The sequence below is a fragment of the Temnothorax americanus genome, unplaced genomic scaffold (genome assembly GCF_048541705.1).
Source record: "Temnothorax americanus isolate GAGA-0224 unplaced genomic scaffold, ASM4854170v1 Scaffold1, whole genome shotgun sequence".
NCBI classification, from domain to species: domain Eukaryota; kingdom Metazoa; phylum Arthropoda; class Insecta; order Hymenoptera; family Formicidae; genus Temnothorax; species Temnothorax americanus.
In genome coordinates, this window is record NW_027509230.1 from 1854967 (window position 1) to 1878549 (window position 23583).

At 36.3% G+C, this 23583-nt stretch overlaps 1 protein-coding gene across 8 annotated transcripts in view; it reads right to left on the reverse strand.

The window, feature by feature from the left end:
- Syt7 (Synaptotagmin 7) overlaps positions 1–23583 on the reverse strand; it is a 174167-nt gene that overhangs the window by 94216 nt on the left and 56368 nt on the right. For 3 of the 8 annotated variants that reach the window (XM_077403882.1, XM_077403872.1, XM_077403890.1), the window contains one exon: positions 17213–17457. In XM_077403882.1, the coding sequence (XP_077260008.1) occupies positions 17213–17451 (239 nt within the window). In that variant the 5' untranslated portion in view covers positions 17452–17457. Of the gene's footprint in view, positions 1–17212; positions 17458–21264; positions 21388–21642; positions 21718–22542; positions 22672–23583 lie in introns of those variants that run through there. The other 5 variants (XM_077403846.1, XM_077403831.1, XM_077403863.1 and 2 more) reach the window with 3 other exon arrangements.

The following is a 23583-nucleotide window of genomic DNA, read 5'->3' on the forward strand; positions in this document are numbered from 1 at the left end:
GTAACTTGTCGGCTGTCGATGCCAGCTGTTTTTGGCTCTTAATTTCTTATGTGCGAATACTGAATGTACGTTATAGCGATCAACTAATATTATGGCATATAAATCATTTGTAAATTAATCTATTTATTTGATAAAAATTTTACGTAATGCTCAATTAAATTATATTTAAACAGAATTATTAAATCTGATGTTAAATCCAAGCTCTTTAAAAAGTAAAACTTATCTTTATCTTAATCAAAGAATGAAATTTAGTAAATGCATTCGTAATTAACTCAATACATTTGTTTGTCAACCGTAATAGTATAAATTCGGTCGATTTGTTAAAAGCCTCTGCGGTTCGAAATCCATATCCGTTGCGAGATGTCGCAATGTATCGTAGTAATACAGCATGCGCAACGTGTGATTAATTTCGGGACTGCCATGCAAAATGCCACGTATGTCGTATTTCTGATAGTCATTATCCCAATAGCTACTACTCTGATAATTAGTGCGCGCGCGTGCGATTGTAATTAACGATATTTTAGCAAGTGCGCGCTGTATGAGTATCGCAAAAAATAGCGGGGGAACAAGAAGAACCTCGGGGATGTATCGAATGACGGGATGTAACAACGGAACAGTCATGTGTCATGTGGTAACTAACTTGTTATTTATTTTTAGTGTTCGTTACACATTGTTAAGGCTCCTGGGTAGTCACCGCGGCCATATTGGATTCTTACTATCGAGGCGAGGAAAACACCCAATTTTGTTGTGCATGCCATTTTCAAATAAAAAGATATTTCAATAAAACATCACTATAGATCGTTTCAGAACACTTCCGAAATTGGCCGAAAACTACCCTTTTCCCTCGACAATAAACAAACAGCCATAAAACGAAGCCTAAACATATGGGAAAAACAGCCGTTTAACGACTATCAAAAGGAGGTGAAAATGTTCCTTCCGCATGCAAATCTTACTTTTCAATTTTACGATTTTCACGAATACGTTAAACGTTAGAGCACAAGCACAGAGCGAATAATAAAGAAATAGCATGCACAACAAAATAGGTTGTCAACATGTCACAAAAGACAGAATTCTCCATTGAAGAGAGTTTTGATTTCTGCCGCGACGGTACGTCGCCACTGGCGTCAACGCAGAGTTCTCGGCTCAGGGACCAGGAGCCTTAAACGCGCGTTCAAACATCAAACCCTGCAGCAGTTTGAACGTGCGTGAATTTACCATTAACCAACTGTAGTAACTTAGAACTATATTGCCTCAGTTTTCGACTTCGTCAATTATATATCTTTATATAATAGACTTTTAAAGTTTCAGAACACAATCTGCATAATTTTACACCTTTAAAGTATTAAATGGTACACATGTATAACACTGTGTGTATTGTGAGCTGTGAGCTGAGGCATGATAGCAAGCAGATGATTCATTCATTCATTTGTGACGATATCGATACACGCGGTCGAGCCGTTTCAAGAAAGGTATAGAATGAATTGCGCCCTAAATTGTGAGAGACGGCTCGCATTTCTATCCGATAGCGGTAAGTAGTTTTCATTAATTATAGATTTGGGCGCCGCCCAACCGACCTGATCATGATATCAAACTGCACGATGAGCGTAAAAAGTATTCGTGCGGTTATGGCACGCAACGTAACAAGTGGCATCTGTTGCATTCCGTCGTCCTAAGTGCTGCGAAACATTTCGTTACTTGGCGCGCTGCCAATTGGCACACTCCGCCCCTCCGCGGCCATAGCGGAACTTATCGCGCACACCGTTGCGTTTTCATAGCGCCATTTTTCCGGCGCCGACACGAGGCGTTGAATAATTTATCCGTTCGACAGTGACAAAGATGCGACGCAACGTACGCGGCCCGACTCGCAGAGACGTCGGCGTCGGTCGACGGTAAAAAAGGACCATCGTATATGTGTGTATATAAGAGTGGCGTTTTCAACTCGTGTACACGTGAATTCGGTGAATTATCAATGAAAATGAAATTACTTCGATGACATTTGTTTAATCGACTCGAAAAACTAGCGTCCAGCTTTTCACTAAAATCGAAACGTGGGAGTGATTAAAAAGCGGCACTTGCAACGTTGGTATTTTTTTTTTATTCTTTATTGACGTGCACCATCCATCCATCGATTCCTCGTCGTGTTGCGCAAACTATTGCCGATTTTTTTTCTCTAATCACGCATGTAAACCTGGATGGCGATTTTAACTGGCAAAACAGCGCTTTGACATTGTATGATGAATTGCAGATTGAAAAAAATATATTCAGAAAAAAAACATATAATCTAGAAACACATGTGCTATTTCAAACCTCACTCTTTTGAAATTCTGGGATACATTATAGAAATATTAATTACTACACATTTCCATTAAAATTTTGTTGCTCAAATTTTATATAATATTCACGCACTGAGAAAAAAAATTTGTCAATCCCAGAAAATATTTAATCCGTTTATACGTTCAACTAAACATTTTAGTTAGTTAACTAAACATTAGTTGAATTAATTAATTCTTGATTAAAGAAACGAAATAAATTGTTGAAACAACTAATATTTAGTTAATTAACTAAAATGTTTAGTTGAACGTATCGAACTAAATATTTCTTGGGATTAACAATTTTTTTTCTCAGTGCGTAACGTATTGCTTGCGCAATGCGTAAACGTCATATGTGTATTTTAATTATTTTCACAAACGGTGTTGTTCAGAGTAATAAATTATACATCGAAGTTATTTATCTATTCAGATCTCAAACAAAAGTACCCGAAGAATTTTTTTCACGTAACTAATAAATTAATATTAGATCGGCGGTCTGCGCGATAACCGAAAATCGTCCTTATCTATTTATTTTATATGTCGTAACGAATGTGTGTGTGTGTGTGGCGGTCGTTGTACACTTCTTGGAGGATTTCCACGGATGCTCGTCAGGCGAGCTTGCGATGCGCGAACGAGCTTCTGCTAATCACCCTGCATGTACGATGCAGAGTGTATATAAACACGTCATACGAAGGACGAGCGATGCATCATGCATATCGGTATGTGGGATTCGGGGACTTGTACATCCTCTCTGTGCACCCTCTGCATTAACGAGTAACACCGTATCATTCGTGATTTACACCTTCTGCTTCCTGCTAGCCAGTATACGAGCTGGCAGCGAACGCAATGCGATGGCCAACAAACTCTTAAATATCTCGATAGCGCGCCCTCGTGGCCAATATCCACCGAAATATTATACGGTGTTGCGCTCCGTGCCCGTATTAAATCATCGCAATAAATCAAAGAGTCACGCGCGCCAGAGAGTCCACCGGAATTATCGCGCGCATTATCGTGTTACAATATCGAACTAAGCGTTTCTCTGCTGCAATTTACGTTTTAAGTACGATAAGACACATTGCCTATTGCCACGTATCCTATAACAGCGTTTCTTTAAAGATTGGTTTAAAAAAAAGTCATGTTTTACAAAAAATTCTACTACCGTTCTCGAGAATTTAAAATTTTTTTATACATACAGTTGAATTTTTATCTTCAAATATTTTCAATATACCTATATCCCCAGATAACAGAGTGACGTTGAAAGACGATACAGTGACATCTATTTTTATTAAACGTCGCTTTATCGTCTCGCTGCTATCTGGGCTTTTGTAAGGTGCGCCTTTGAAATCATAAAACCTTTATTCAAAACATTTTTTCATATCTCTTTCATTTACCGGTTTAACAATTTAAGCTTGGAAACAAAAAATCGATTTTTCTCAAGGGAGTATTTACCCCTTTATCGTGCGTAAGAGCACATTATAAAACAATATATCGTATGTCTTTTATCTTTATTTGTACTAATTTAACGTATTAGAGCTCTTTAAAAGCTCTAGGAAAGAACACTCGCGGGTGTTTCGTTGTAAGACTTATTTGAAAAGCAACGCACGATACGCATTCCCTCGGGAAATAATCTCTGATCAGTCGCATTCGCGTAAGATATGATGATTGACGGGCGGTTTATGTGGTTAGCCGTGCGCGTATATATAACTGTAGATAATCCAGAAAATCGGGATATACGATCGCGCAAAAGTGGCACGCTGACAGCTCATATACGTCACGCGAGGACCGCGGTAATTTCATTAGCTTATGGTCACGGAATTCCAAGCGCTGAAGGATATAGCCACCACAACCTGAAAACAATGGTGAATACTTCTCCCGCCCGCTCGCTCATTCTCGCTCGCTTATTCCCGCTCGCCCTGTCTCACCGTCCCATCTATATCAAAAGAAAACTACCTGAGTCTATCCTACGTCTGAAAACTTTACGGCCGGATTTGAAATCACACTTTCACCGAAGTTACTGCCGAAGGCGCAGCGGCACTCACGAAAGGAAATAGGGTGAACTCGCATTTTTCGTGCTAAAGCGAAGTAGACGATAACTGACGAAATAAAAGCTTCAATGCTAGAAGCAATTTTGTTAGAAAAAGTTTGATTTTTATTTCTCATGCGTTTTACTCTCGTGTATTTCATAAATAGTAAAAGATAAAATTCAATATAAAATTTTTATTGAGTTATGCGTTCAATATTCTGATTTTGACGTCAAAGTAATGTTTACATTGTCACGTATAATAAAATAAAGGGTCATAATAGGTATGATTGTTAACAGTTTAAAAAGATAAAAATCATTTTCTACAACATACAGAATGGCATTCTCTGTATTTATGTGCCAGTTCTGTATATCTATAAATTCGAACTAAAGCGCCGTTATGCTCAAAAAGTCGCCTATAAATCGACGGAAGGTCTTCCTTTCTAAAGACAGAAACGAAAATTTATTTAATTGAATCTCATTAATTATATCCCCACGCGCCTGTGGTATTGTTCCGCGGTAACGGGTAAAACCGTGACCTCAACGTTCCAGCCTATTAAATTAATGAAGTAACGAAGTCCGGGGGTACATGGCACAAAACGATTCCAATTTAAAAACTTGCCGTGAGAGAAGTATTACTCGCATTCGGGGGAACAGAAGTAAATTTAGTCTATCGGGCGAGAGCCACGTAATCCGGTAGCAGCAGTTACGTTTGTTGCCTCAGAAAGTTAGCAAACTATTTCCTATTCTTTTTACGCCGCTCAAAAGTGAGAAAAGGCAGATGGAATTGGTCAGAACTCGGGGGCGACGTCAACAACTTTCTTTCTATTCCAGATTTAGAAATGCTGGGGAGGCAGTATCGCGCGAACTAATGGAATATCTAATAATTTTCGTATAATACCGGATTAGAATTTCTTTCGCCGAGACACATGTCGGGAGACCGAGTCGTTTTAAAATGCATATTCTATTAATTTATTGCAAAGAGAAATGTATAAATAAATATGTTTTTTTTTCTATTTTTTTTCCTTTAACCTCTTTCTCCCGTCGTTTCATTAATCTACTCCCCTCATTCCAAAAAATTCAATTGGATTAAATAGAAAAATATATCACAATACGCAGACTTTTGAAACGACCTAATACAATGCTAAACGCATATATTGATGTAACAAGACCGCTGAAATCAAAAACGTTGTTCGCTTTATTGTACGAATGTATGTCAGCGGAATCGACGCAACATTAGTCAATCAAAAAGCTTCAAAACATTTGAAAGCGTTTTAAAACACTGTCGAACACGTGTTAAATGAAAAAAACAAAAGCACTTTTAATGCGCAGTGAGATACTACCAACACATTTCATCAAACAGCAAAAAACGCTTTGAAGTAACATCATCAATAATGTAACATCATAGGTTTCATGCGGTCCGCAAAACAGAAAGTTTTAAAGCACCATAAAATCGCAAATATTTAACGTGTTGAAACATTCTCTCTTCCCTTGCAGACAAATATTTTATTCTACGCTCGTGATATATACACATAGTCACTCTTTCCTGAAATGCTTCGTGTCAAACTTGTATTTCATTTTTCTTGCATTTAATGCCTCATTCCTCTTATCTTCCGTTCTGCAGCAATTAATATAATAAATTATCTTATTTTTCGTTTCAGTTTTACTTCAATGGCAAACGACGTTCTTTTCGTTTCCAATAAAAGTCTACTGTTACTGCTAAGCATTCACCGTTTCTATTTCAAGCAGAAGCGTTTTTGCCTTTTGTCCCAAAGGAGTCATTTCTGTTGCCACCCTAAGAAAAACCTTCTTCCCTCGAAACCGAATGAAATCGGTTTCGTGCTTGCTCCGCGCAAAAACTGATTTTCTGTAACTCGAGCGTACGGAAATTTTGCAAAAAGTAATTGTAAAATCTGAAATAGAAAAAAAATAATTTTCCGAGAGTTATTACTCTTCTTTTTAGAGTTCATATAAACAGAATTTACGCAGTCTTATTTAGTTCAATTATCTTTCGTAAGCTGATTTAAAGATTTTATTTTAAAAAAGAAAAAGAAAGTTTGATGATCAAAAGCATAAAATTCTTTATAAGATCCTTTAAGATCCTTTTACGTATCTCAGGATCGAAACAAATATTCTCGTTTGAAACAGTAAGACTTCCGTTATCCGTTACGTCTCGCCTAAAGCAGATATGATTATGCGGCAGTACTCCTCCTTATGTCTGGAATAAATCATTCCGATGCTTCAGCTAAACGCGTCTTTACGATCTATCTCAAAGTACATCGTTATAAGTGCGATATTAAACGCTATCCACACTCACACAGTAAATACCGACATTACGGTTAGAACGAGTGGCCGCCGTTACGAGGTAAAAAGTAATATTCCCCATTCACAGTTTTTTGCTACAACGGAGAATTCCCGCGCGTTTTATTATCCGGGAGATTATCTAAAACCTCGATAATAATCTGTAAGTATAGTAAGTAACTGTCTATAGGGCTAACGCTTGGCTTCGCACCTACATCGTCGTTTTTCTCTTCTTCGTGTGCCCTCTCTCCCCTCACCCTTTCTTTCTCTCTCCTCCCCCTCCTCTCTCTCTCTCTCTCACGCTTGCATATCGATCGGCCAACAATAGGAATCCAGCGGACAATCGGAAGGGAAAGAAAGGTAAAGAGAATGATGGAAGAAAGGATGGCCGCAAACGATGAGGAGCAAGAGAAAGAGAATAAAAAAAAGATAGATCACCGCAGACACATCGGATAACTAACATTATACAAGAGATGTGTGTTCGCCATAAATATTGAACAACTGGAAAAATTCATGCACAGCTTCGGTACAATGATACACTTATGGGAATTGTTTCCGTGATGTAATGCTTACAATTAGTACAAAAGCTGTATAACACGTATCAAAAATACATTTAGTTTAATCCATTAGTCGGACCCCGTAAGTGCTCTAAGTTTAATTAACGTAATATCTTTTTATATCGGAAGCCAAAAGAGGAGTTTCTTTGGTTACGTGATAAATCGTTTGTTGACTTCGTTAAACCCGGTCTGCTGTAAGGTGAAAACAAGCTTTACCGTAAGATAATTGCATGCTATTTCAACGAGGAGAGTTCCGCCTAAGATGGCATCTTTATCTTCTCCTCTCTTTTAGCAAAATGCATAAAGACGTGACGTAATAACGGGATGACTTTGATGAATAAGGCTGGACACGATAAGGTCGTTCGGACGTTAATCGATGTTAATTACTTTGTTACCTCTTATTAGAGGCGCTCGCCGTTTCCCGCTGAGCGCAAGACGGTGTAATCGTGTCGATTAAAACGCGCTTAGATTAACCTCCCGCCGTGCCAATTTGTTCAGCTCCATTCCGAAACAATTTATCGCCACTGGCCTTCGATTAATATTGAAGCTACGTAATAGAAAGCTCTCGCAGGTTTCTCCGAGACATTAATGTTTAAAATAATTAATACTTCAGCCATATATACCTTTCATCCAACTAACTTACTTTTTAAATAAGTAACGTTTTTTTAAATAATTTATTTTGCATAAAAGTGCATTAAAAATATTTTTTAAATATATATTATTTCGTTTTTTTACAGAGAGATTTATTTAACAGTGCGGCCGGCGGCGCACAGAGAGATTATTATATATAAAATTGTGCAAATTTAGATTATTTATTTTCATGGATACAATTTAAAACGTAATTTTTAACCAAATTTTATATAAAAATTAAAAAGAGCACATTATTTGGGTAAAGATTAAGTTTATCTGGATTAAACGAGTTTCAATATTATTTCGGAAAGTTTAATACCGTGTCAGGTTGAAATCTTGTAGAACAATAAAAGTCGCTCGGATAATCTAAAGAGAGAAATGTTATGAGAATTTTATGAGTTTCGTAAAATTTAAGCCGAGTATATCCGTGTCTGATACAACGATAAGCCCAATACATTTACAAACGTATTCTAAGTGTCACATATATGAATATATTCGCTAGAATCACTAATAGACAACCTAGCTACATATTCTCGCGTATTAGGATCATACGTTGAAAAAATAAGAAAATGTAGGTTATTTTGGAAACAACCTATACACATGTAGTAGACAACTTATTTATGAGCTATTATTATAGTATTCACGATATCTTGCGATAAATATTTCGGGATAAAGGCACGAAGAAGAAAACAACATTTATTTCCATATTGTGATTCGAGGCATATAAATAATCAAATGCCTAATAACGTAGCCAACGGCAAATGATGGGCTGTCCGTAATTAGGATTCCGCGCTATTGTACACGCGTTCACATTGGTTGCGCAGGTGCTTACAGGATCAATTCTATACTGTCGCGAGTAACAGGATGACAATATGTATCATTTGCGAAACGTTGTAACAATCTCAGGTATCTGAGTGTACAACACATGGTGCATCGCAGTTTCTCAAATAGCTAAATGCACGCGACACGATTATTCAATATGAAAAATTAAAAGTTTTGCGAATTACAATATTGCGAATTACAATAGAATATTAAACTAATTGTAAATTCAATATTTTAAACAATTTTAACTATTTCAATATTTCTTTAAACTAAACAATTACTATTTCGACCAGTTATATATGTATATTATAGATTAGAAATTCATCATTTAAACATCGCGCTGTCTCAATTACATCTGATTAGATAGTTTAATTTAACAAAATATCATGAAAAGCACTAATAATTAATATCGTAAAAAATTTTTAAGTCAAAATCTTTGGAATATTCTTCAAATACCACAGTTCTATTATGAACAAAAATCTGCCTGGAATATTCCGCAGGAGAATGTAAAAAAGATACGAGGCAAGTAGAATGACCATATGCTTGGTCAGTCGGGGACAATCTCTCTTTAGGAGTGCCCACATAATTTAGTATCCTAAAACCAAAGCTTTTACGAGATACAAGCACCAAAGTTTTTTACGAGAAACGCAAACCGTGAGACTTTCGTACAGCATTATGTTATTTGATATAATCCAGGCAGAAACTTGACCGCTTCATCTTCATAACGTCCAAATATCTATATATCAAAAATATATCAAAAATAGATCATCTGCATGTTGAAATATCCATTACGTGAAAATGAGAGAAGAAGAGATTTTTTTTAACTTTTATATATTTGAACTTTAAAATATTCAACTTATTGTTAGTCGCGATATATTACTGAAAAAATAAGAGAATATGAATTATATAATATTAATGTTGTTCTAAATTTATCTCTTGTTCCAGTTTGTAATACTTTTAGAAAAATATAGTAAACGAAGTAGTGATTATTTTTTTAGTCGTCAATGGCTTTTGCAAGTGCCTGGCTCATATGATTTAAATTCTTCTTAATATCTGTTTATACATATATACCAATATCATATTGAAAATTTTATTAACACATTAAAACTTCAAAACAAAATCTGATATTTTCATTAAGACAGTCCGGTATTATTCTAAAAGAGAAGCTCCGAGCATTCACATCGATCATGTAGACATAGTATATACATACTTTTTAATAAAACATATGTGACATACTTATATCTTATATGAGTCAACCTTAAGTTAAAGCTTGGTGAAAGAAAGAGAAAAAGAAAGAGATCAATTATTTTATGTAGTAAAACATTCTTGTTTTCTTCATTCTTATTAATTTTTTGTTATTTTCTTAAGGATATATGACTTTTGAGAAAAAGTTAGAAATTTTACGCGAACACAATGCAAAACTTTATAATTAAGATGATATTAGTTTACAAAAATAATATGATTGATTTACAGCTTCAGTTTTTAATAAAAATTACTTAATAATTGATAACTTCTGACACTCTAATTAATATTTAAAGCACATTTAAGACTTTACCTATACATGTATAAAACATTACACGTCCCTTTACATTCAAGACATGAATGATAAAACAATGACGCATTATGAGAGAAAAAATAATAGGTCAGCTCTTCATTGTGATCTCGAATAATGCTTTTTTCTGGTTTCCCTTCATTTTCATCGTTTCTTTCATTAAAGAGGATTAAAGAGAAAACTAAATTACTTCCGTCTTTAAGCTACATATCTATCGCGATATATGCGATTCGTAATAAAAGCTTTTCAGACTGTAGATAGAAATTGAGGTTATATTAATTATTAAGCAGTCTTCATTAAGACGATAATAATGTTATACAAATAAAAAGTGGAACAATGATTGTATTTATGGAAATACGTGCTTTAGACAATGTGGGGGCACATGGTATTAGAATTTGTGCTCAAAGTTGAAATTATTTAGCAAGGTTAAAATAAAACTTCTACAAATAAAGGATTATGATGAATATTATGAAAACGTATCAAAATTCTGTCGTTGGGTCATGTATATACATTTCTCTCTCTCCTTTTCGCAAGCAGTGATATTTCCAGCAAATGTTTAAAAAGAGCAAGTAAACAGCAAAAAGTTATTTATATATGAGATGTTCGAGATACCTTCGGTTCCCATTTCTGCCCCTATATAAGCTTTTCGCTAACCCGCTTCATTTTTATTCATATAATCCGAGTTCTTTGTCGAAGACTTCCTAAAATAGAGCTTATTGCGATCGCGCAATTATCCGATATGTCCCGAAGAAACTGAAGCGGGCATTACGCTTTTTATGCATATTCAAAGCACATGCGATATACCAATTGAGTACTCGGCTCAGAAATAACGTGATGGAAACGTGAGGTTTATCGCGGAATGTACGTCGTGCGTGTCTCGCAGACGTTTACGCTCGTATACGTGTTCGGCAGCGCGGAAACGCCTTGATGCTTTAAAATGCTTTCGCGTGGTCTGGATTTGTCTTTCGTGTAGACTGCATATTTGAACTCAACGCACACGATACGCACGCGCACTCCTGATTGAAATACTAAGCGAAATAATTAAGATTAAGATCCCCCCGTCGCGCGTCGCAAAATTTATTTTTGGTAAATTCGCGAATGCGACAGAATATAGGTAACTATTTAATAATAACCGAATCATTAGTGTACATTCAAAAGATTAAGGATTTATAACAACGTCTTAAAAATATATATATCTGATGACTTATTACAAAACTACAAAAAGGAGTTTAACCCTTTCAAGTTATATATATCCTTAAATGGCACATATGGATCATTCGTATCCGAGCCCATTTTGACAATGCTGAAACATTTAAAAAGTTTCAAAAAAATTTATGCATTTATTTTTTAAAGCTTCTAAAAAACCATTAAATTTTTAAAGGAGATTAAGTATTTTATATTTAAATTATTTCTACGGAAACCACACATATCAAAAATCGTTTCACGTAAATAAAGTTATAATTTTACAATGTGTGCAAACAAACAAACTTGCTTGAGCGTGTGTATTTTGTAGTTTAAACTTTCAAAAAACATATGTGAGACAGTTGAATTAATATAAATAATACACATATAGTAAAAAGCGTCTACATACATATCTATAAAAGTTTCAAAGAAGCTGTCAAAATAGTTTCTTCTTTAGAGATCGTTTCGAGCAATTTTGTTTCTCTGTTGCTCGAAAAGTAATCGAAACTTCACGTCGCCGATCTCCGCGCTTACCCGCCCGACATTTTAAAATTTTAAGAGTTATTTTCTTTGCTAAAAGGATTTGTTAAAAAAATTAATAGGTTTAAGATGGCATAAATGCGCGTGACTCTGTGCCATTTAAGGATTAATAACAAAACGTCTGGTCCGTGTCATTTAATACAAAAAATCAAATAAGTATAGAGACTTGCAATTTAAAATTAATTATCTACGAGTTCGTAAATTAATTTTGATATCGTGGAATTAATTGGCGACCGCCAAACCCGCCTGCGAGACCCGATTGTATCGACGTAAACGTCGATCCGTTGCCGGCTTACAACTTTTCTTTACAGGGTCACCGTTTTCCCCGGGCTAAAAGGTGACGATACAAGACGGCGACGTCACGAAGCATTTTAGCGGTCGTCACAAACACAGCTCAACCGCAAACCGCCGAACCGAATTACAGGCCTATTTCGGAGAAGAAGGAAGGATGAATATCAGAGATTGATTCGAATAAGACTACGGCCTCGTGTATGCATGCACACATCACGTGCGACTAGACACTTCCCACGCTTATGCAGCACCGGCGGCGCGGCGTCACGAGAAACTTAATGAAGAAAAAAGAGAAATAGAGAAAGAGAAAGAGAGAGAGAGAGAGAAAGAGAGAGAGGAGAAAGTACACGACAAATTCGCTCGATGGAGCTTCGCAGGCTTCGTTAGAAAAGACTTGTTTTTCAGAGTTTTCCATTCATCAGTGCCGCTGAATGCGGAACTATCCGGCCGCTCTCTTACGAATGAAAGAGAGCTCCGCTCGATGCTCGCGGATGCATCGTTGACGTTTCCATTTTCGTGAATAGCGGGCATTCGCGCGAACGCGTGCGTTTCCCGACAAAGTCCCTCCTGTGGTTTAGCAGCCACGCTATGGTCGCGCTTCGAATCGATTCTTATTCACGCTCTCGTACGACCAATCACGCCGATCTGTACGTCAATAGAAAATTTTGTAAATCCATGTTGAAGGTCTCGAAAAACATTTTCGGCAAATCGACAGGCGGATTTACGGCACGCCAGTTTCGAGCGAGACGATAATTCAGCGACGCGCACAAGTTTTCGAGGTCCTTCGGGAGGACTATGGTATACTAACGGTTATAACAGCCGAAAACTACATCGAAATACTAATGCGCGTCGCTATTCACGCGGTACGCAAATAAATCACTGCGTCCTCCTGATTTCCCTGCAGTCGAGATGTCGCGCTTTCCATTCATGAATATGGAGAATTAAAAAAACACGGGGGGGGGGAAATTATACGCGAGAACTCTGTTAATTTACTACACATTTATGGATTAGTCCGTCGCTGATTTGTAACCGGCTATTTTCCATGCACGCAGAAGGGAAGCAAATGCGTAACGCGCAGCGTCATTCATATACAAATTCACCACGAGACGCCTACGTCGTTGCTCTCGTGCTAATCTCGAGCTGTTATAGAGGTAAAATTCCGCGCAATGGAGTTCAGAAGCAAAAATCTATCGCTTTGCGAAAAGGAAAGCATTATTCGTTGCTCGTATTTACAGAGCAGCTGAATGAATTATAAAATTCGAAAGCGATTTTTACTTTTCGATCAGCTATATACCGCCTCGAGCCATTCATATGGCGCGCGTTTTGTTCCACCGCGATTTATACTAGAAAGCACGAGAATAAACGTCAGAACGTATTTCTAAAACGCGCATACACTCGGGGCCACAATCTCGACAGCCATTGAAAATTGTATATTGCTACCTCTATTGTTTCTACCTTCTGTCGTGGAAAATTCCGCATAGTTACTCGCTTCCCGGACCAAATCGCATGCAAATGTCTTGATAATCGAATCGCCAATACGATTTAAATGGATTATCGTCTCTATTCCCGCGTTCGGTAATCTCCAATTGATATTTGGCATAAAACCGAATCTGCGAATATATTATGATTTTGTACGTAAGTATATTCGCGAAACACTCTCGCGCAAAAATATAAGCGATCCGCGCATTTTTGCGGCACCTACTCTCTGATGTGAAAGAATATTAAAAACAGAAAAAACAAGCCAGTAGTAAAAAATTAAATTTCCATTCCTCCTGCATTTTTATTTTCGCATGTGAAACCAGATTAAAAGCTTGAAACGCTTATTTATATTTATATTTATTTTACAAGTTATTATTGAAATATGTATGAGTAGAAGAAATGAAGTTTCAATTGCCGTTATATTTTGTTACGAAATAATCAACATCAAAAATGTTTTAACACAGCGTTTGAAGCATGTCGGGTATATTTCTGCGAATATCAAGAGATACGTTAAACAGTTTTGTTCGCTTGAAAATCGGAGAATAGCTTATCGTTATTTAACATGATATTACAGAGAGAAAAATAGGAATTCTATACTTGTCAATCATACGGCGCGCGCAAGCACACGCCTTTGACGCAGTATCACATATGTGTATCTTATTTCTAATGGAAAAAAAATACAAACAAAAACACTAGTTGAAGTAGCCATGAAAAGCACGTTACGTGAACTGTTCATTAACGATTGTTCCAGTTGCTCCATATAAACGCGTCAAGAGAAAGGCCCAACTCTATTTACAGAGGTCGGCCGAATGCCCGTCGAAAGGTTGGAATTACAAAAGATTACAAAGGACTGTCAATTCACGAAGGGTGGACTCGCGAAAGTAAAAGCTTTCCGAGCAAATACTAATATTTAAATTTCTTAATATCCCTAATTGACAACCGACTATGGGAATAATAAGCTGCGGAATTAATGAAGCTCGTGATATAACCCGAATATCATCAAAACTGCGGTTGCGTCATAATAAATCCCCTAAAAACTTATCTATATAAGAGGGGAGCATAATTGGTACGACGTTATTTAGCAAATATATTAATCTCGAAAATATTCATCTCAGTGCATAGTTCGTGTGGAGGTAGCGTTATATTACAGAAATTCTCTTAATTGGAATAATGTTTAAAAGCAATTCATGTACATATCTTTTAGAAGCAAACGTAACGAGATAACATCGAATTTGATGTCAACCTGGCATGAGCAATTAGAAGCTTTTACGCTAACATCTTTCTTAATATTTTTAACGGACGGTCGTGGTCTTCAGAAAATAAATCATAAGATTAATGACGTTGGCATCGTAATACGAATATGTCAACAAAACTATTGTATTTTCTTGGATATTATTAACTATCCAAAACGGCGTATAAAATGAAATAACTACGCCAAAAATAAGTTCACAGATTATATAAAAGAAGAGCATATAAATAACAATGTGCTATGCTATATTCGGAAAATGTCAAAAATACGGTCGGAATCAGTCTCGATGCACAGAGTTTCGTGGAATTACGTTGCATGAAACCCATTTAATGTCATCAATTAATCAATTTTGATATATGTGTATATTTAATGTGTGTGCGCGAGTTCTGAGCCTTCAAATATTTTTTTATTATTTCACGCACAACATATAAAAAATTATAAGTTGAATTCTATCTTGATTTTCTACACAAATTATATCTCACCGGGAAGCTTTAAAACTTCTTAGGATTAGATCATATTAAAATTTATTTTTTAAACGATTTATAATTCAGAATTCAGGGTTTATTTATAATTTTATGCGATACAATAAAAAAAACAGTTGAAGAATCAAAAAGCAGCATAAAACGTATATTAAAATATCAAATTATATCAAAATACACGGCATATGTAAGAGATTATAGATAGAAATCTCTCTTGAAATCTAATATTATAGATCGTCTAAAACGGTCTTAGGAAACATAATTTAATAATAACAGGAAATTTGATATCAAATCTGACATGAAGGAGTAAATTCATGCAACTAAAAGTCTTTGAGAGCAAATACTGATATTGAGAGCAAAAACTGATATTAAATTTCTTAATATCTCTAATCATATAGTTAGCCTAATTAATATAATTAGGTCATCAAAAAAATCACAAAATAAATTTATAATACTGACGCTACAATACGAACGTCGACAAAAAACTATGTACCGTTGTTAAATTCCTAAAAACTTCCCTAAAATGTCGTGCAATTAAACAATTTTGCTAAAAATGTGCATTTTACATCACGGGTCGCAAATTATATATAACAGGGGAGCGTAATTGCGCGGTGCCATTTAATAGCGAGTGTCGGAAGTATGTGCGTTAATCTCGGCGCATAGTTCGTGAAGTTACGCAATAATCAGAAATTCAAGGAATCAAATAACTTTTCGAAACGAGCGTTGCCTTGGTAATATAACGGCAAGTTTCGCTTTGACTTTGCCGTGCCGAGCGATGCGCGTAATGAATTGAGACCTCTTGATTACTCGGCTAGAGACAGTAATAAATGATCCCGTGATGAACGACCCTCGCCCAGGAATGTCGAGAATATCGTTCAACGATATAAACGGTAACGGTCCATCAATAACGTGCCGCTGGTACGTTATTGACGCGTTCGCGGGTTTCCGTTATCCAGGCCCGAGAAACAAAAAGGTCTCTCGCTCGCGGCGGATATTCCGTCGTCGATAACCGTTCTTACCGGCGAGGGAAACTTACCGACAGGCAACCCGCTGCTGATATTCGCAGACCGGGTCTGACTATAATATTCGCGGCTGTACTACTTCGACGTAGAATTGCCGCCGTATCTCGGCGCTCAGACAATAACGAAGCGATCTACGATTCTCACCTCGCACATGTAGAGAACGTTCGACGATAAATCGCGCGAAGCTCGATTATGCAAAGGATTAAACGCGAGATTCTCCATTAATCGCATCGTGATTGCTGCTCGTTTCGCTGTAAAATATCGTTTCGTCCTCGCTTGGGAAGCTACTGGGCGAAACGAATGCAACAATATAAAAACGACGCTCGATTTTGCGCGATAAAACAGAACGAATGACGTCCTTATAGTCGTAAGAAGAGATGTAATACTCAGATAATTAATGATACTCCTTGTCAAGTTATGAATACATTGCGGTATCTTCAAGTGATTTAGAATAGCAACAGCGACAAACTCGTGCGCAAACGAGCAAAAACAGAATAACGAACGCGTAACGATTGCAGCTTGTTTAGCCTTCATTGAAGTCAACGTAGAGTGTATTTATTTATTCTTATGTAAACGCGTCGAGATATTGCTTTGCCTCTAATCATTGCAGCATATAAAAGAACAGGAGATAAAAATATACATTATATATATCACACTAATATCGATAAGAGATCAATTTCCTCGAAAGAAAAAACTTCTCGGAAAAATAGCCAAATTCAGAACTGGATATCGTGGCGCCAATCGCCCGATTATTTTGGCAGAAAGGAAAATTCGCTTACCCAAGAGCCTTCGTGCTGATCAGGGGTGTCTTCAGGTTGAGAAAGCCATTTTTCTTAGTGGTTTGTTGCTGCTGGCTCGAGCCATCGCCATTATCGTTTTGATCCTCGAGATCGTCGTCCCGCTGCTTGGACTTCCTGGCGCGTAGATAGAGCCACATTGCTAATGCGAGTCCTACTAGAATTGCGAGAGCACCGACTGTTCCGAAAACTGCTGTCAGTATGACGTCACGGCGTTCCATGCCCACCTGGAATGCACAAGAAAACGCAAATCGATTGAGAAACGGACACATTTACATCACTCGTGTGTCTGTACCATTCCCTTCTTACGACACGAAGGGCAACTTGACGAATCGAAATGGGCAATTAGGTTTCGTAACTAGCGCTCAGGACGCGGCACGATCCGTCGTTACGTCGTCTTTCCACAGTCGTTTTCGTAAATTCGAGGAATAAAACGTAACGAGCCGGTCCCACGTTTATACGCGACCTGAGACTTCTGAGAGACAGAAACGTTTTCGACCTTACAAAAGAAAATGATGTCGTAAACTCGGCGAATACATTGCAGAGATGTGGGATTTTTTTCGAAAGAAAGAGCGAGAGAAAAAAGAAAAGAAAGATCCTTAGGAATGGCCTTCGCGATGACGAGAATGTGTCTTTCTAGCATGGTCGAGCACGTCCGAAAAATTCATTTGCAGACTTCGCGCGAAGCGGTTGGTGTCAGCGAGTCCGCTGCAGCCAAGGCGAGCCCGGTCAATACGGAGTACACCTTAACAACGGTACTATACATGTAGTCCCCCGACTATTCTATTGAGTCGAAGGAGGTATCGCGCTCGGCTAGACGTTACGCCCATAAACCCAAACCCGTCCTGTCATTCCATGCACGAATGAGATTCAGCCTTAGCAATTTGAGGTATCTACACGTGCACGCGCGCCAACCATTTCGGCTAAACCTCGATCGTGGCGAGGATAGGCCACGTACATACGAGATACGAGATAAAAGCACGTGACGTTTCGATCGAAAGATGCCGATTGATTAGGATACTCCCGAATGCCTGTGCCTCGATCTGCACATTGCGGTATGTCGCGCACTACGTCAATACATCAATGTGAAAATGACAAAATGTCATCGTCTCGCATCTTACAAATCATATTCGCTTATCACTAGATTAATTGTCACTTCCGTATATTATATTTATATCTTTTATAATGTGATGTAGTTTAAATGTGAAAAGAGAACAATGTAAAACAAAGTATTGTACGAAGTCCATCCAAAGCCGCAAGGCATGGATTAATAAAAATATAATAATATATATTTATATCGTTGGAAAAAAAAAATAAAAATGGAAAAAGTAAATTGATCAATTTAATCATTTACATATTGCAACAAAAGTCATGGAAAATCTCAAAAAAATGCACTTTAAATTTGAACAATTTAAAAAGAATATTACAAACCAGATATTTTGAACAGCTTTGATAGTTTTAATATCATAAGTAATGAAAGTTCTCTTGTCAAGTAATACGTGCTTTTTGAAAAATACCTGTAAATTATTCTAAGCGCACTAATAATCTTCTCGCATTATACACACGACAAGAATAATCTTAATGCGTGATTCTCTCCTTTAATCCAAAATGAATGATCACCTTCGTCTAAGGCGGTATCATCACTCTTATTTATAGGATTAAATACTCTTTTATATTCAAGAGATGTATTCATTCCATTACAACGTAGAATCAAAATATAACTTCGCTTCTCTCTCGTTAAAGGATATTTCGTAAATTAGTTTTACTTTATCTTTTTAAACGGATGACACGAATACGAAAAATATACGGGGCATTTCAGAGGCTTCAATATTTCGCCGTTAATTTAAACGCTTCCAAACGAGAGACGTTATTACGTCGATTTGATTCAATAAAATAGAGGCTGCAATTTTTCCGACAACATATAATTACACAGCGAAATTTATGCACATTTGGAAACTCGACGTCTTTTCTAGAGACACTTCTCTCCTGCTCGTATCTCACGTGACCATAATTTACACGCATTATGTTCGACGACGTCTGAGGTAAAAACCATGGCTTAAAACGAGCAGTCCCCATATATCAGTCTCAAAAGCGCGGCCACGCTGTGACCCTCTTTGTAACGTATACCTTTTGAGTTACACTAACGTGCTGCTAGACGTTCGTCGAGCGCGTTCTCGATTTTCCGTGCGATATAAACGCTCGACGTCGATTAAACACGCCCCTCCCCCTCCCTCCTACTCCCCGGAGCACGCTGATAAAATATATAATCAACGTCTTTTCCACGTGGCTATACATCAGCACATTTACACGCAATGTAAATTAAGCTTTGCTCTCCTTGCAGAAATATTGACGAACGTTGAGTGTGAATAGGGAAAAGGTATGCGATAATAATGCAGTACAACGCGCCGTCTCATTAACGTTCAGGTCGTGCTTCGGAAGCAAATGCGGCGAAAACCGCGTCGCGGAATGAAAAGCGATTCACCCGCGAGAGGTACTATTTAAATCCGTTACGTCACGCGGCCCATCGAAACGCGATTATTGGTCGACAAAGCGATCAGTTGCGGACGCAGAAAATACAAATACAGCACAATCACCCGTGACTAATCAACGATGGCTTTCAGGCAATTTTAAATGTGCAAACACACACAATTGGCATTTTCGTCCGTTAAAAGCTGATAAGTTACACAGGATGTCCTGCGGCTGATGCGACAATTGTGCCATAGTGATATAAGTAAGTATTATGTCATACACGGTTTCTTTATTATAAATTAAAAAGAAATTTAAAAAAGTATCTGCAATATAGAATAATTTTTTAAATAAAGTATTTTCATAAGTCCTTAATTTCTCAAAATGAGAAAAAAAGTGAAGCATTTTTCAGTGATACATATCTATATATTGTTGTATTTATATGTCCACATATAATAAAAAATTTTATTTTCCTTAATATCACAATCATGCATTGCATGGTACGTGCAAATAATTGCATGAAAAACTTCACGCATAACGGTGGTGAAAAGTTATATGGAATAAAATGTCCACTTGTGTGTGTGAATTAAACGAAGAGGATTATGTATATTAAATGTGTGTGAATACAAAGGATTAAGCACGTGGCACGTCTCGTTTCGTTGTTACCCCACAGCGGATTACGATAAATGCCACAGCATGGTTTAAAAAATTGAAAATTGTATTACGCGATGTAAAAAATTAAAAATACTATGATTTCACGCTTTGAGGACTTATCTTTTAAATTTTAAATAGACCGAAATGTACAAAACATCCGTAATCAATATGATAAACTTGGAGTATTAAAGAAAAATGTCCGAAAGGGATTTGCTATTGCGTTCTTAAAACTTATCACATACGTAGTAATTCTTAACATTTGAAGGTAAAATAACAAAGCGTCTTATAAATATTTCCAGTTTCATGCAATGGAAGAAGCATTTCCGTTGTATTAAAAATATCATTTTGTATAAACTCTATCAATGATAAACTTTTATCTTAAGCTACTTATTTTGCATTTTCAGTTGAAATATCTTTATAAGATGCAAAAAAAGTTTCTTCCTTGTTTTGAATACGTCTGTCTGGATTAGTGAAAAAGTGGACAAAAATGTAATAGTTTCCGGCAGATAAAAAATTTTCAATTAAGATATAATTTTTTAACAAATCAAACTTAAAGAAAAAATAGATGCAGGTTTCATCAGTCGTATATATATTTATAATCCAAAAAAATTAAAACACGAGTCGGTCTGACGCTAACAAAATACACATGAATTAATAATAAATTTTCATTAAGTAAGAAGTAGTTTAGCATCATAAAACATTCAGTAACAGTAAAGTACGCTTTGACTAAAACAGTAAATGACTGGAAGATGCTACTTAAAAAATTTATGATGTCTCGTTTGTAAATACATTTATCTGATGAGAAGAGGTCCATTAAGCAAAAAGCTATGGAGCGTTATTGCCACCGTTTTATCGCGTTATACATTATTACTGTATAATTAAATAAACTTTGCTCGTGCAAATTTGTTACTTACAAGTTTGCGGGCACGGACTGCTGCATCGACAACTGCTCTAGGAGGACCATTGAAATTTGGATCCAACTCCAAGAAGTATTGGCCCGCGAGTCCCATGTATACCATTTTTAGCGAAACTCTCACCTACGTTAATAAGCCTTTTAAAGTCCTGCGACTTCGCCAAAGAGCATTCTTTCAAAACTCCATCATTAGAACTAAATTATGCAGAATGGGATCGAAGTTATCATCCCCAGGAGCGTGCTTAAAATACAATATTTAACAAGCGGGACGGATGTAGTTCTTATTTCACGCGCAACCCATAGATAATTTGAAAATTTAAATACGCAAGGGAAGAGGTATTACAAGACAAACAAACGCGTGTTGGCCAGAAGATTATACCTTTCTCTTAGCTTGACAAATTTTTCGGATAGTTTGAGAACTTGGTTGTGGTATTACCATCCCCCCAGGCGAATCAAACCACTCACAACTTTCCTTAATACGCCATTGGGTCACTCTTCTGACTTTTGAATGCGTAACGAATGAATAATTCCGCTCGAGATGGTGTATATAACGGTAGAAAACATAATTTATAGTAATATTTCTTGAAACAAAATAGCATCCCGCAAATTGTAACAGGCAAATTATTCACTTATACGTCTTGAAAAGTTAGAAAAAATGAATGATAACTCTGAGCCACAGTCTGTGCGAGGTCAGGAAAATTGGGGAGTGTCACAATACAGACAAATATTGCACTGTTACGGAACTACCTTCCGTTCTTGAAAAAGTAATACTTGGCAAATCGACAAAAGTTTCGTGCCCATCAGTTACAACGATGTCATAACTTGAAAATTTAGTGTAGTATTTCAAAACTTTTAAACTCTGTATCACGTATCAATACCAATATATATCCTTTACAACTTCGAGAACTGTGGAACACGAAAAGAAAATCGAAAATAATAATACGCAAAAAATGTATTACTCGTCGAGTTTTAAATAAGATGAGCGCCGCGCCGAGAGCATCCGAGAGTCTCTTAATAAGTTAAATGAGGTCGTTGAAATTGATCTTCGCGGTTACATTATTGGCGAGCGTTAAGCTTCATTTAGAACGAAATACCTGCTGCTTTGAGAAAGTATCATAAGTTCTCCGATATATCCGAAACTAACTTTAAAATTAAACATTTTTGCCTTTTCTCGATTTTAGATCACTCTTGTTCGACAGAAATTTTTACTGTTACATACTTTAGCATATTTTTTCATAATACAAACGACCAAACGACTATTTGCACTGATTACGCTTACATTGATTAATAGAGGCTTGAAAAGTCCGTTGATATACGATTTCTCTTCCCATTCCATCAATTATGATCAGCATCGCAAATTACGTAATAAAATTACTTTCTCGGTAATATGATTGACTAGACGAGATATAACGCAAAGTCTTGGTGACGCTCGCACGAGGACCATAATTTTAAATTTGAAAGCGATTCGTCGCTCCTAATAATAAGCCGTCAAGATGCGGTATATAATAATCACCGAAACAAAAATAAATCACCGACAAAAATAGATATGGTGCAGCATAAACGAGATTTTCCTCCCGTAAATCATTCCAGCGCAATTCCTGACATTTCACCATGCGAATAAAGGTAAGTTATAAGATGCAGTCCTAATTAAAGTTCCACCGGGAAGATCATGGTCGTCGGATTATCTCTTTCGATTCGACGATTGCTCGTAGATGCGGTATTTACTTAAAGCGTGCCATGATATTTAATATTCCACGTTTGAAAAAATATTATAATAAAACTTATAAAATAAAAATATTACAAATCTAAGAAAAAATAATGTTGGTATCTATATTTTTTACTGCGTCATAGATTTTCGGATTTAGCTGCTTCCTTGTACATACACAGTTAAACTTTAATTAATCAATTTAAATAACTTAATATTTAATAAACTAACATTTATAAAAACAATATTTCCATTATATTATCTCTGCCAATTGTTCCTTACGAGAATTATCATTTGCTATAACAACAGTAATCTCATTAACGAGAATTAATTGAAAATTATATTTTTTTCTCGCTCTCTTTTTAAAGAAAAATTTGTAATCAGACATTATAAAAGTTATATAACAGTAGTGGCAAAAATTTATTAAATCTTGGAAACGATTTTCTAAAATAATTGTTTATTATTATTATTATTATTATTATTATTATTATTATTATTATTATTATCATTATTAGAACTTGATAAATATATTATTATCTTAAACACACGGAGGTTACAAAGTTATTGGAAAATAAAGGTTACGCAAAATATATTCTTTGGAAAATGACGCAAACA